The 13,511-nt window shown below is 42.8% G+C and overlaps 1 protein-coding gene across 4 annotated transcripts in view; it reads left to right on the top strand.

Moving 5' to 3' along the window:
* Nucleotides 1–13,511, top strand: part of URB2 (URB2 ribosome biogenesis homolog) — a 75,527-nt gene that overhangs the window by 2,276 nt on the left and 59,740 nt on the right. For all 4 annotated transcript variants that reach the window (XR_014850826.1, XM_085055456.1, XM_085055454.1 and 1 more), the window contains exons 3-8: nucleotides 653–4,025; nucleotides 5,465–5,625; nucleotides 6,822–6,932; nucleotides 7,853–8,095; nucleotides 8,474–8,564; nucleotides 10,152–10,291. Coding sequence is in view for 3 of the 4 variants with exons in the window: in XM_085055456.1 (XP_084911582.1) it covers nucleotides 653–4,025; nucleotides 5,465–5,625; nucleotides 6,822–6,932; nucleotides 7,853–8,095; nucleotides 8,474–8,564; nucleotides 10,152–10,291 (4,119 nt within the window). In the remaining variant the exon portion in view is untranslated. The remainder of the gene's footprint in view (nucleotides 1–652; nucleotides 4,026–5,464; nucleotides 5,626–6,821; nucleotides 6,933–7,852; nucleotides 8,096–8,473; nucleotides 8,565–10,151; nucleotides 10,292–13,511) is intronic.

Here is a 13,511-nt window from a genome sequence, read left to right as displayed (position 1 = left end):
AGACATAATCTGAAGGTGAGAAAAGGGAGCAAATGAAAAGTGGATTGAAGGAGAAAAAGTAGGGAAATGAACACCAAGTTTGAGAAAAGAAAAAGAAATGCAACATTATTTCTCTAGAAATGTGTATCCTTCAAAGAGAAAAGGGAACAGTCCTTCACATTCCAGATATTAGCACCAGAAACTGACTCATTTTAAAATATAAAGATGATATTTCATCATGGACATTCTTACTAAATAAGCTCCCTTTATTAGGGCAGGAATGTGTATTGTGTGTGTGTTTATTGTTGTTTGGAGCATAATTTTGGGGACCATGCAAGAAGGGAAGAAATTTACCCCTCCTCCATTTCTGCAGGATGAACTCTTAGGATCAGCTAAGGATAATCATGCTGTTGCCAGTAGCATACATGAGGGCTTCCTCACTCATCTGGTGCTGCAAACAAATGCAAGGACAGTGCAGCTTCTAGTTTGAGACCCAGCAGCATGTGGGTTTCTATCATGTGAGAGGCCCAGCAGCAGCTGTTGGCATGTACCCCCTGCTTGCAGCCAGAGCTCACAGAAGGTGTTGTTGGTTCGTTATAATGAGCTTTATCTTTGTATGCTAAATTGACTGTTTTTTGGGTTTTGTTTTTGTTTCTTTTTTCCCTGTCTTCAGGTCATAAACAAAAGGTTATCAGAGGCCTGTTCTGAAAAAACCCAGCAGAACATTGGCACAGTGCTGAGCTGCTCCAGTGGCATCCTTTCTACTCCTTCGCTGTCCATCATTTACACAGCCAAGTGTGAGCTTCTGGTTGATCTCCTCAGCAAGCTGTCCAAGCTCGCATGTCAGCAGCTGGCTTCTGAGGATGCTGTGGACTCCCAGTTGTTCAGTGTCCTCCAGCTTACCTTTGCTCAATACCTCCTGATCCAGAGGCAGCAAACCAACCCAAACCGTGTGTTTGGGCAAGTGACAAGTCACTTGCTTCAGCCATGTTTGCTCCTGAGGCACTTGCTGACTGTGAGGAGCTGGACACAAGCAGATGATAATAATGTGCGTCAGCACCTGAGCAGGGAAATACGAAACCAAATAGAAACTTTGCTGCAGGCTGGTTTATTTCAGCCTGAACTTTTCTCATCCTACAAAGAGGAGCTGCTGCCAGAACAGGAACCCCAGGAGAAGAAAAAAGGAGCTTTGAAAACTCTTTTGCTACCAGTCAACACAGTGCAATCCAAGCTGGGGGGTGACTTGTGTGAACCTGCCCTCCATGGAGCGGTTGTGGCTGGTTCGGTGTCCCTGCTATATAAGCTCTTTCTGGACTCATACTGTAAGGCAGAAAACCACCTTGTGTGTTTCCACATGGTCAGCAGGCTTTTTGGCTGTCTCAGGCTCTCTGACCTACAACAGGCAGGGAGGGAGGATACGCTCTCCCCTGTGGACTGGAGCACAGAGCTGCTTGCTTTGGAACAGCTTCTGAACTTGGTGCTCAGCAATGATATCTATAATGTTGCCAGTGACCGTATCCGGCACAAGGAGGTGCAGTTCGGCTTTTACCGGAAGCTAGCACAGATGCTGCTGACACACTCCCAAGCTTCCATCCCTGCTTGGTTCAGGTGTCTCAAACTCTTGTTGTCATTAAACCACCTTATAGTAGAGCCAGACCTGGATGACTTGGTGTCGTCAGCTTGGATTGATGCCGAGGCTACTGAGCCACGTACGAAGAAGCCACAGGAGGTTCTCATCACCACCGTGTTCCAGACTTACTCCAAGCTGAGGCAGTTCCCACGGCTCTTTGAAGAGGTGCTGACAGTCATTTGCCGGCCAGCTGTTGATGAACTGAGGCCGCCTGTCTTCTCTGCTGGCCTGACAGTAAAGCTTCGTGAGTGCCTTCTTGAACTGCCACCCAACCAGATTCTGGACATTTTGTGTCTCTTTGTGGAGAAATGCCAGACCCTTATCATTCCAGCCTGTGAAGGGTCAGTTGACATGGCCTTGAAGCTGATGGCAGTATGCTCAGTGCTGCATGCTTTTCTGTTCAACATGAGGAGCCTAGATGATGTCACTCCTTCTCCTGTGGTACTTCGCACTCAGCGTTTGATGGCAAACATACAGAAGGGAATAATTCAGCCACTGGTGGAGCTGCTGCAGGCTCCTAGGAGAGAGGAAGAGAAGTCAGACCTTTGGCTAAGAAAGGCCAGTGATGCTGCTCTCCTCCTTGTTTACACTTGGGTTGAGGTAGACACTCTATTTGGTGTTAGCTGCAGTAAATATGTGTCTCCAACAGCTGAAATTGCTGTTAATGAACCTGCTGCAAGGCACTGGGGCAGTTCAGCTTTCCTGCCTGGCGTGAAGGAGCAGTGTTGGGGGAGAGTTATGGAACTTGCAAATAGTTTTGCCTCCACTAGTAAATACTGCCTAGAACTGCTCACACTTCAGAAAATGAAGATGATATTAATGCAGACTGAAGCTGACCTACAGGCCTTGCAGCATGCTGCAGCTTCCATCCTGGAGTCTGGAAGATCCACCATGAGCAGAGAAGAATCTGAACCGTGGGATGGAGATATCAGTGCAATAAGTGAGCTTAGCTACCCCACAGCACACTGGCACCTTGTCATGTCCAACCTAACCATCCTGTTGCCATACATTTCCTCAAAAGATGTAGAGTACATTGCAAATGTGCTTCTAGAGACATTAATGTTGGCCAAAGCTCAGGAAGGTGTCACAGGCCAGGAGTCTTGCATTAGCATTGGAAAGATATCCCTTGGTTTTATCCACAGCTCTCTTCTACCAGAAATGAAGGTTCTGCGCTGTGCTTTTCTGACCCATCTTACTCATCAATTTGCTACGGTGCTGCCCACTGCTAGCAGGGATTCAGTAGATCTGCCACTTCAGCTGCTGTCTGTGAGTAATGCTCCTTGGCATGAAGAAATTCTGGCTCCTTGCAAAGCTGTTGACCCGTTGGAAGTACCATCAGAAAACAAACTGCTGAAGGATGAGCTGAGCTTGTCGTGGAAAACACTGGAGGAAGTTGCCCAATGTATAGTATTGTTAGCAAAAAATGGCTGCCCTGTCATCCTGAAAGAACGTCAGCTACAAAGATGCCTGCATTTGCTAGAAATTGTTTCTCTTCTGAAATTAGATAGTTTTCTTTCCTCTGACTGTACTCGATGTTTTCTGGTGCTGCTGTCCCTGATAGTTAATACCAGGACTAGTGTCTCTTGCAGCAAATTGTTATTGCTGAAGTTTTTAAGTACTTGCCTCCACCTCCTGAGGTGCCTGCAAGCTGGCAGGAATGCCAGCTCTGTTCTTAAGGTGTTACATGCCAGCGATGTTCTTGAGGCTGTCATGACCTCCCAGCTTACAGCTAGCAAATTCTTCACTGATGTCTTGACTGTTCCTGTTTGGGCACAGTATGTCCAGGAAGTCCAAGAATTTTTAGAAAGCTTCCTTCAGATGATTATTGAAAGAAGACAAAGTGTGAAGCTCAACCTGGAAAAGTTCATGTCTTTCCTAGTGAGCTGCAGGCCAGACACAGGTGCAGCCAAAAGCAAAGACTGGAAAAACTGGAATCCTGCAGCTGAGCAGTTACTGCTCACCGCATTCACCACACTGTGTCATGTCATCACACTGCACTTCCAGCAGCTGCCAGAAAGGAAGCTACATTCTGCAGATGTGCTGTCTGCTCTGTTGGAGCCAGTAGTTCTGCAGATGGTCAGAACTGTTGAACATGGTCTTCAGAGTAACACCCCAAACCAGCTTTTGCCTATAGCATTCATACCATCTGTCACTACTCTCCTCAAAGCAGATCTGAGCCATCCTGTCAAGAAGGACTGGCAGAAGGAGCCCAGTGGGATTTTGGAGCGGCCCCGTGTTAAACTGTACCAAGAGTTTTACTCTCAGATACTGAAAGAGCTGCCCTGTGCAGGGAGTAATCTGCAGTTCCTTCAGCCTGCATTGCAGTTCCTAACTGTCTTCTGCTCTGTGCCAGAGCTGTATCCTGGAAGAGAAACTGCAGCCATGGTTGTTTTTGCTATAAAAAAGCTTCTGTCTGGTATGAAAACTCGTTTTCTTCACCTTCTTTGCTAAGTTTGCGGTGCAGAGGCAAATTAAATGGCATGTAGCAAAGCATAGAACTTCTTTAAAAGTCTGTACCTGTTTACTTGTGTTAAAACAGCAGGCTGTCCTTTTTCAAGTGCATAACAGGCAAGCTTTCAAGGAGACAGTATTGTGGTACCTGGACCACAGCCACCACCTGATTTTGTAATGATCTTCTGAAGGATGTAAACATCTTAATAAAGTTAAGGTCCTCAGTTACTCATGCCTGGTAGAGCATTTTGACAGTAACTGGAACATGGTAATACTTCTAGGTGTGTGGCTGAAGTGCAGTGTCCTGCTCTTCAATTGGTATAGTTGGCACCACTGAAGCAGCTGATGTGCACCCAGTCAGATGTGAAATGTCTTACCTGGGGATCTTGGAGAATCTCGTAGTAAAATATTCATCTGCTTTTGTATCTGGTGGGTGAGTTTATAAAACAGTGGAAGTTACCTAACAGTTAAGGCAGCTGAACACCCATAATTCTGATAAATTGTGTAGGATCTTGGCAGGTCAGTTCCTTTATCCTCATCAAATAAAGGGCCAGGGCTCGATATTACGTTTATAACCTCTGCTGCCAGCTGTGGGACCTAATAGCTCCTTTATATTGTCTCACTGAGAAAGAGAGACAAACACAACACAGGCTTAACTGTTCTCTTTGACTTCTTCTAATTGTTGGAATTTGTCAAAGTTATTACTGCCATGCTCTGGTGCAATGGTCTCCAAGCATCATTTATCGGTAAAAAAAGCCCTAACAAGTGAACATGCAGCCTTAATATAATTTACTTATAAATTACACACATGTGCCGCTCTAGTATGTACATTACAAAGCATACATACAGAAAATGTTTAAAAAGCATGAGGTAAAGATGAAAGAAACTATTTTTTTTTAAATTAAAGATATTTACTTCTAATTTCCACACCCCAGTGATTTGTCTTGTTCACACCCTAGGGTGTGCACACCCTTCTTTGGAGGCTACTGTTCAAGGGAACTACAGTTGTGATCTCAATGTTTATATTGGCATCAAGTAGTCAAAAAAAAACCTCAATGCTTTTGTGATTTGTGATAAATCTCTGGCCACCACTTGTAGAAAAGACCTGTGGCTTGTCTAGCTGGCTCCCTTGTCTTGTGCACCTGCTTTGGTGTAGTATTTCTGTATTATTGAAGGCTTTTTATTGGTATGATGACTGCTCTGTGAACCTGAGGGTAGGATGTACTTGAGATCATCAAGTCATTGTACTAGTGGAGAGAGAGGTAAACAGAAAGTATTGAGCCTTCTCTGTATTTCAGTGTTAAAAAGATACCCACAGAGCTGTTTTATTTTCAGTTTGCCCTATTCTTACCTGTGGAAGTTTCTCTCTTGGGAATTGATTGCTTTTTTCTCTTGAATATGCAGGTCCTGCAATCACAACCCAGGTGATCCAAAGTATAGAGATGGAGCTGACAGAGGTGCTTGTCCAGCTGCTGGGAAACTGCTCTGCTGAGGAGTTTTATGCTATAATGAAGCTGGTGCTGCAGGGACTTGAAGTTAGGAATGTTTGGCAACAGAAGGCTAAAGTAAGGCATGAGCTTAATATATTGTCAACTTCCTTCTACAGTATGCTGTATTCTGAAAAAAGGTTGTTGGCTTAATGACGTTTGTTAAATATCCTTTTCTTCTTCCAGCTTTATGTTCAGTGATCAGGTCAAATTAATTTACATAGATAAGGGCTTGGTGACTGCTATGTTCTGAGTATAAATTGAGAGGTGGAAAGATCATGGAAACCTACTCAAAAAACCTTCTGTCCAGGTTAAGGACTCAGCAGTCCTGATTCCATGTATTGTCAAGAGAAATCACATGGCTGTGGTGTTACAGGCCAGGCTGAAAGCCCTTTTCTACTTGCTGCTCAGAGCTCTTGCACAAGATACCAGCAGTCAGTGTTTGTCTGTGGCTCTTTGTTACAAGGTTAAAGGCACTTTTAGAAATGCTGGCATTTTTAAGTAAAATCAAAACTGCGCCCGTGCTTTTGGTACTTGTCGCTCTAAAGACTACTCAGCAATAGCCAGATACCATTCAGTATCTTTTTAAGTTCAGTGCCTTTCTTCAGAGCAGCTTAAGCAGCAGTGGTGATGTATGGAACACTTTTGGGAAAAAAAAGTCAGCTGTATGCTCCACAGAAAGCCCAGTGACTTGAGAATGACACTTGGATTAAACTGGGGGCACTGGTGATCTGTCTGTGTCTTACTTGCCAGAAAGAGATACAGATGTGCTGCATCAATTCTTGATGCATCTTTTTGAAAGTGTATCTGGAATTCCTGAACTCTACAGATAATTTCTGCCACCTAGCTTGCAATATGTTTTTTAATCAGGCTGTATAAACAACTAGCAATTATAAACCAAACCCTTCTGCCAAAAGCAGCACCCTTAATACATAGTGTACTCGTATTTCTGTGTTGCCTCTGCTTCCTTCTGTTACCTAGTGGCAGTTGTATGAGAAGGCTTTCCTTTCTTCAGGAAAGCCCTTTTCTGCAGTAAGTTGATTCTGAAACAAATGTGGCATGAAGTACATTTGGGTCACTGCTGCTCAGTATTGAATTCTGTGGAGCTGCCACTTACTTCACAATTTCCAAAGAGAGGTATTGGTGGGAGGCCTTTCATGTGTCAAGGCTCTGGTAATGCTCAAAAGTGCCACTGGCCTTGAAAGAGCTCTTATGTACTTGAAAGGAGCCAGTGTGCCTTGTACCCTGACTGATGATCTGTCTGCTTTCTGCAGGAAGTATTGTCAGCTGTTACGCTAATCAAATTGTTGCTTAGCTGCCCATTAAGTGGAGACAAAGAGAAAGCTTTCTGGTTTGCCAGCCCACAGATAATCACAGCTTTAGCCGTAAGTATCTCTTTACTGTAACTTCATTACCTACCCTTCCTGTTTGTTAGAGTCTGTAGCAGTTATATATAATGTGCACAGAGGCACACAGGAACAAAAACTAAACAAATCCATGCCAGATTCATCTAAACTTTTGTCTAGACCCTTCTTTTCCTCCTTCCTCAAGTAAATCTCCACCTGTGAATGCAGTGTGCAGGTCATCCATTTCTTATACACAGTAATTTTGTGGAACTGCACCATGTAATATATGGAGCTTGAGAGAGACTTGTCAGACAGCAGAGTAGAGAGTCTGTCTCCTGTCCTTCCTCCTGTGCAAAGGAAAAGATAACTGTCAGCCATGTGTTGCAGCAGAAGCTAACAGCAGCAAAACAAAAAGAATAAAGTGCTTATAGAAAAAAGTAATTATATAAATCCACTGAAATATGAAAAGGAAACTTAACTGAAACTAATCAAACCCAAGTGTCCTGTCCTTCATTTATACAGCATATAAACCTAGTGATGTGGGTTTTTCTTCTTTTGGGATGATGTCTCTAGACAAGAATTTGTCACAGGTTGGCTCTGCAATGCCTGGGAATCATAATCTTGCAGTTTCTGCTCTTTTTTGATAGGTCTGCATGCTTGTAAAGGAGTGAACAGCATCAATGCATTCTTATGAAGAGGTGCAAAGCAGTGCTGGTTTTCAGGGGACTTGGGTTGCCATTCCAGTTATGCTCACAGGAGTGTTTGTTGAAAATGCATCATATTCATCCTTGCCCAGGGCACAGTTGCATGAAAATGGCTCAGGTGCAGGAGTCTCCCTGCCAGTCCAGCTTGCACAGGTCTATCCATTAACTCCAGTCAGAGCTTTAGGATTCTCTGGTGTTTCAACACTAATGATAGGTGGCTAATGTGCTCCTCCTTGTCTATTTCCTTTCTTGTAGATGCAAACCAAAGAGGCCTGTCAGGACCAGTCACTGATTTCCATCATAGTTGTACCCATTCTAGAGACTGTAGCAGCTCTGCTAAGGCAAGGAGAAGGGGTTCTTGTGAATCCACATCATGTATCATTGGCATTCAGCATTCTCCTAACAGTCCCTCTGGATCACCTGAAGACAGAAGACTATCGTGGTGTCTTCCTGGGGATCCATGAAGTGCTTTTCTCTGTTGTGCAATGTCATCCAAAGGTATGTCTGTGAGGGGGTGGGAGGAGGGGAAAAAGGTAGAAAGAAGAAACACACCAGTGATAGAATTTTTTTTAATATGGTTTTGAAATATTTTGTCTTGATAGTGTGAAAATGCATTGTACTGCTTATCATTTAAAAGGCTGGGAATCTCAAGATCACATAATTCAGTTGCTCTCCTGCTTTGCTTGTGCCTGCATTGTTGTTCTTTGGCAGTGGATTGCTTATCAGCATTTGATGCTAGGTTAGGAAAAAACATTTCCTTTTTCTGTGATTGATTTCTAGAAGCACAAATGGCTCAGGATGCAGAATGGAAAGATAGCCTCTATTCATTCCCTTTACTACATAATCTCAGATGTTTTTATTTAATGTCTTTTTCAGGTGCTTTTGAAAGCAGCACCATCTTTTCTGAGCAGCTTCCATCGTCTGGTTGTTTCTGTCATGCATGAAGGACGTCAGAAAGGAGACAGAGGTACCATGTCTTTTCCATCTTTGCACTATATATATATGTATATACACTGTAATTTTATATACACTAGAAGAGCAGGTGCTGAACAGGGCAAAGTCCTCAAAACCTAGCTGTGGCATTGAAACTGTCAGCCCTGTCTGTCCTTCATGTAAAATTGAGGATGAGCTCTGTGGTGCTGTGGGCTTAGGAAGATGACTGGGGCTCCTGTGGGGCTGCAAGTAGGCAGCACTGCTTTTGGTAAGTTATTCTTCAGTGACTGGCTGGCAAATAAACAGGAACCAGTAAGGCTTGCTGTTCCCAATTTTGGCTCTTCTCGTCAGTCTCTCTGTCGGAAAGCGTGGTGGCTCTGAGCTCTAGTGATGCATGCTAATATATGCGAGTTATAATCCCAAATTGATCCTACTTGAGACTGGAATTATGTTTACTATGGAGCTGAATTGTCACCATTTTATGCTAAGTATAAAGCCAGAACTCCATACGTATCTGAGGCATCAGTTAGGGTTAGGTGATATATCTGTATGGTCAAGAATTACGAAGTAGTGTAATTAAATATCACAAAAGGGAGGGGAAAAACTGACTTCTTACTGGAAGTTATTAAAGAATTTGCATTTGTAAAAGTAGACAAGTCAAAGATGTCCGCAGCGATGGAGATGGTCAGGACACAAATACTCTGTCATTAATAGTGGTGAGTTTTGAGACAAGTTGATTTCATGTCCTGAAACTGATTGTATCCCAGCTTTCTACTGATGTTCCACAGCCTGTGCCACATTCAGATTTGTGTCAGCTTATATGTTGCCTACACCTGTGGGCAAATGGAAGTGTATGAATTCATTGTGGAGGATTGTATTAGCTGAGGCTCAGTGATAGAGGAGAAGGTGTGTCAAACTGGTGCCAGACTTGAGAATTTTTTTGCTTCTGCAATATGTTTACCTGAGGCAGGGGCACTGGAAGCTTACAGGTACATGGCATCCTCAAGCTGAAAATGATGCTGTTTATCTTTGCAGGATTGTTCTGTTTTTGTAACAGATAACATGAAAGTAATTTCTGGATTTCCCTTCTCCCTTTGTGCTAGCTCTCTTCATTCTTCTGCCTACTGAGTTGAGTCTCAGCTGATCTCACCAGTCTCACTTTACATCTCCAGTTATGTAGCTTTTGCTGCTATATTCCACATAATAGATCTCATCAGAAAGCTTTCTTACTATGCTGTTTCTAAGAGGTGTCTTCTGGTTTTCTCTAGGCAGGGAGTATAATTTTCTTGTCTCGTTGTTCTCTCCTCCACAGTGCTAGTTAGGACTGAATTGTAGAAGGGACCATAACTGCAGCTTTAGTACTTCAACATCTATAACAAATAATTTTTGCCTTGTGGTGCTCATGAAATTGAAGTCAGTATGCTCTTACAAAGCAGCCATTCTAAGAGATGTATATTGTGCATTGTGGGGGGCCTCTAGCTGTGGCTTGATAAGAAAAGATTATACAATGGACAAGCTGTCCTTGGCCTTATGTAGTTCAAAAATCATGGATTGTTTGGGGGTTTTTTTACTAGTGTTTTTAAGCCTCAAATGCCAGGTTGCATCTCACTTTGTGTTTTAGGTAACACGGATGAGTTTGAAGTGATACTGAAATGTGCACACTTGGTGGAACGGATGTATACTCATATTGCTGCAGAAATGGAGAACTTCACAGTGTTTTCTGCTTTCATTGTGGCTCAGTATGTGACTGAATTGCAGAAGGTATGTTCTCATCCATCTTGAAAGTGCCACAGTATTGTATGCTGGCTTTGGAGTTTCTGTTCCAAAGGCAGCTCTTAAATTCTGTAAAATTTGTGAAGTTACGCCTCATGGAGATGCAGGTTTGATCCAGACTGTTATATTGAGCAAGAGCTCCTGAGAATCCTTTTTTACCAAACTCCTGGAAAATTTTCTAAAGGTGTGGGCTGGACTGTGTTGTTTTTTGGTTTTTTTTAAGGTAAAACAGTGCAGTGCCCAAGTACAGAACTGCTTTGCTTTAGTGCCATGTTGGGTGCTGCTTTTTCTTCATAGAATCATAGAATGGTTTGGGTTGAAAGATGACCTTTAAAGGTCATCTGTCGCTGTTGAGCCGCTAGCAGAGAAGAAATCCCGGATTCTCAGCGTGGCATAGAAAAGAGAGCTTTATTATTTTGATTTCAGCTTATATAGACTTTTCAGAGGTCACCCAGATTGGTCAGCCAGAAACCTGCCCCTAGGCCTAATTGGCCAGGCCTGAACTGTCCAAATCTTGAGACACTGTTTTAACAACATCCAAACTTTATCTTTGTTTATAAAACACAGGAGAAAGTTCTCATGGGAAAACCTGTGCTAGCCACAGTCATCTAGTCCAACTCCCCTACAATAAGCAGGGGCATCTTGAAATAGATCAGGTTGCTCGCAGCCCCATTCAACCTGGCCTTGAATGCTTCCAGGGTTGAGGTAACTTGTTCCAGAGTTTTGCTACCATCATTGTTCAAAATGTCTTCCTTAGACATCTGGTAGTTAAATTGATCTCCCAGATCAAACAAGTCCTCAGTTGTCCAGGACTGATAGCAGTCAAGGCCCCATCTGGCAAAGTAATGGTGAAAAATTCTCCTGGGAAATATCTTTTAATGTGGTCTAAATGATTAAGTGAATGGAAAAATGTTACCAAGGCAAGAATTGTTAGCTTTTCAGTAAATCACCTTCTGTTCCAAAGATATCATTCTGATCCTTATTGAAAGCAACTACTTCTGTTATTGTGGATGCCAGAGCCAGATCAGTATTTTCTCACATCCAGACATAACTTCAGCTTGTCATTTTTGTCAGCCCAATAGATTTAGATTTTGCCAGGGTTTGAATGCTGCTTGTGGTGCAAGTACCTGCAAATTGATTATTTGTGGTTCTGGCCTGGGCTTGGACTGAAATAAAGAAAGGAATTTTAGTCTTTGTTTTCATGCCCTCTTTAAAACAAAAATCCTAACTGGTGCTTTGTTTCTCAAGGATTATGGTGTAACCAGTGAACTAACCATGAAGGTTTTTAGAGAGGTTAAACTTAGCTGCCTTTTCTAGTGTGCCTGTCTTTTTTCCTTTTTTTCTTTCGTTGGGAGCAAAGAATGGGATGTGCCAGTTTTTAGCCATGTTATTTAGTGTTCCTGGTAAGTTGGTTATTGTTTACATAGTGAACATAGTAGTTCAGCAAAGGGAAAATGGCTATTAAGATGTCTTCTGCTCTTGGTTAAAACCATCTCTGAATTCTGTAATCTGGTCATCACTGGATGTAAGTCTGAAAGCCTGACTTGAATTGTCAAACGACCTTTTTAAGTTGAAAGGACACTTGTGTCAGCATTAGCAGGAGTACAAAGTCTCATGAGACTTCTGGGAAGGTTTTGTGCAATACTTTCACTGGGAAATGGAAAGTGATGGATGATAGCTGAAACCACAGATCAGTAATGAATGCATGGAACCTTTGGGCGTGGAAGGGGGAAATGGTGTAGTGAGCCACCAGACACTATGACAAAGGAGTGTTTTCTGTCTGACAGAACAGATAGATCACAAGTAGGTGATGATTTATTTGCTCATTAGACTGGTGAGAATTGATGGATATCAGAGGAAGGGGAGGCCCCAGCATGCCTGTCTCTAACAGGGCATGTACACTTTTTTCATGTTGCTCTGCAGAGGGAGAGAAAAACTATTTTAACCGTTCATCTCTTCTGAGTCAGGATCAGTGGCTTTCTGCCTGTGATCTGAAGACCCTGAAGGTCCATCAAAGATAACTGAAAAAACATGTTGGTAGATTTAATTCTTTATATGGACGTCTGCACTTACTGGAACCCTTTTAGGGGTCTGCAAACCAGACCTGATGAAACCTACTGGCCTAAGTAGTCACTTACTGCAAAGTGGTTGTGTAACAGCTCCCTCAGTGTTCCTCATTATATCACAAATTATTTTGTATTAATCTAGAAAGATTCCTTGCTGGAGTGGGTGGTATCTCTTTCATACTGTTGACAGTGCTTTCTACTTGTTGCCTATGAACTGTTGCTTAATTCAGCAGTAGTGAAATACCTCTTCACACATTTAATGTCTCACATCAAGAGCTCTATAATGCTTGACAAATTGGTTGTGCTAACTATATAGACCATAAACCACTTACAAGTATAATTAACTGCCAGCCAGTAGTGGCAGCTGTTTAAATCTTTTGGTTCTGCTTCCCATGGTGTTATTGGTGTTTGTAGGAAACTGCAAAGCAAGAATGGCCCAAATAAGGCATGGGTCCAGATGAATTTGTGATGTGAGGGATTCAGTTCCATTAACTGCAGCTCTAAGATAGCTGCTTATCCCAAGTGGGCCATCTGGTCCATTTTGTCAGTAGCTGTGGGTTTTCCTGCCCTTGTCCTCTGGAGTCATTTCTCTGCCCTAGGAAGGGAGAGCCCAGCCCAGTGCATTCACCGGGAGCTGCAATGCTCAGCTTTTCTCCAGCTTTATTGCACAGTGTAGGGAGAAGTAACATCTGTTATAAACAAACCAATTGATCAACTGACAGAGAGGGGAAAAATTACAGCCTCTTGGACATGCAAACTCTTCAGGGTCACAGATCCAAAGGAAGGCTTATGTGTCTTAATGCCTGCTATATGTTTTTCCCAGCTGTGTCAGTGGATCTAACAAAATATATTAGCTGTTCCACATTTAGGGCTGAAAGAGAGAGGCAGCCTGTCACTGTGATGAGGAGTGCACTTCATTAGGAGAAAGTTTATTAGTTGCCTAAGGAAGAAAGAGGCCTGAATTTTAATGACAGCTTTTTATGTAATTTTCATTAGGCCTGGAGTGCAGAGGCTTGCATCTGGAGGCATAAAGCTAATTTTGGGATTCAGTGAAGAAAAGACATGGTTCTGCAGCAAAAATAACGTGATGATGCCAGAGGCCAGACTGTCTTGGGCAGTGAAGTATTTAGCAAGTGACTTGT

The sequence above is a fragment of the Lichenostomus cassidix genome, chromosome 3, assembly GCF_008360975.1.
Source record: "Lichenostomus cassidix isolate B80296 chromosome 3, HeHo_3.0, whole genome shotgun sequence".
In the NCBI taxonomy this organism is placed as follows: Eukaryota; Metazoa; Chordata; class Aves; order Passeriformes; family Meliphagidae; genus Lichenostomus; species Lichenostomus cassidix.
The sequence above is the reverse complement of the archived record's forward strand: the minus strand, read 5'-3'. Positions and strand labels throughout refer to the sequence as shown.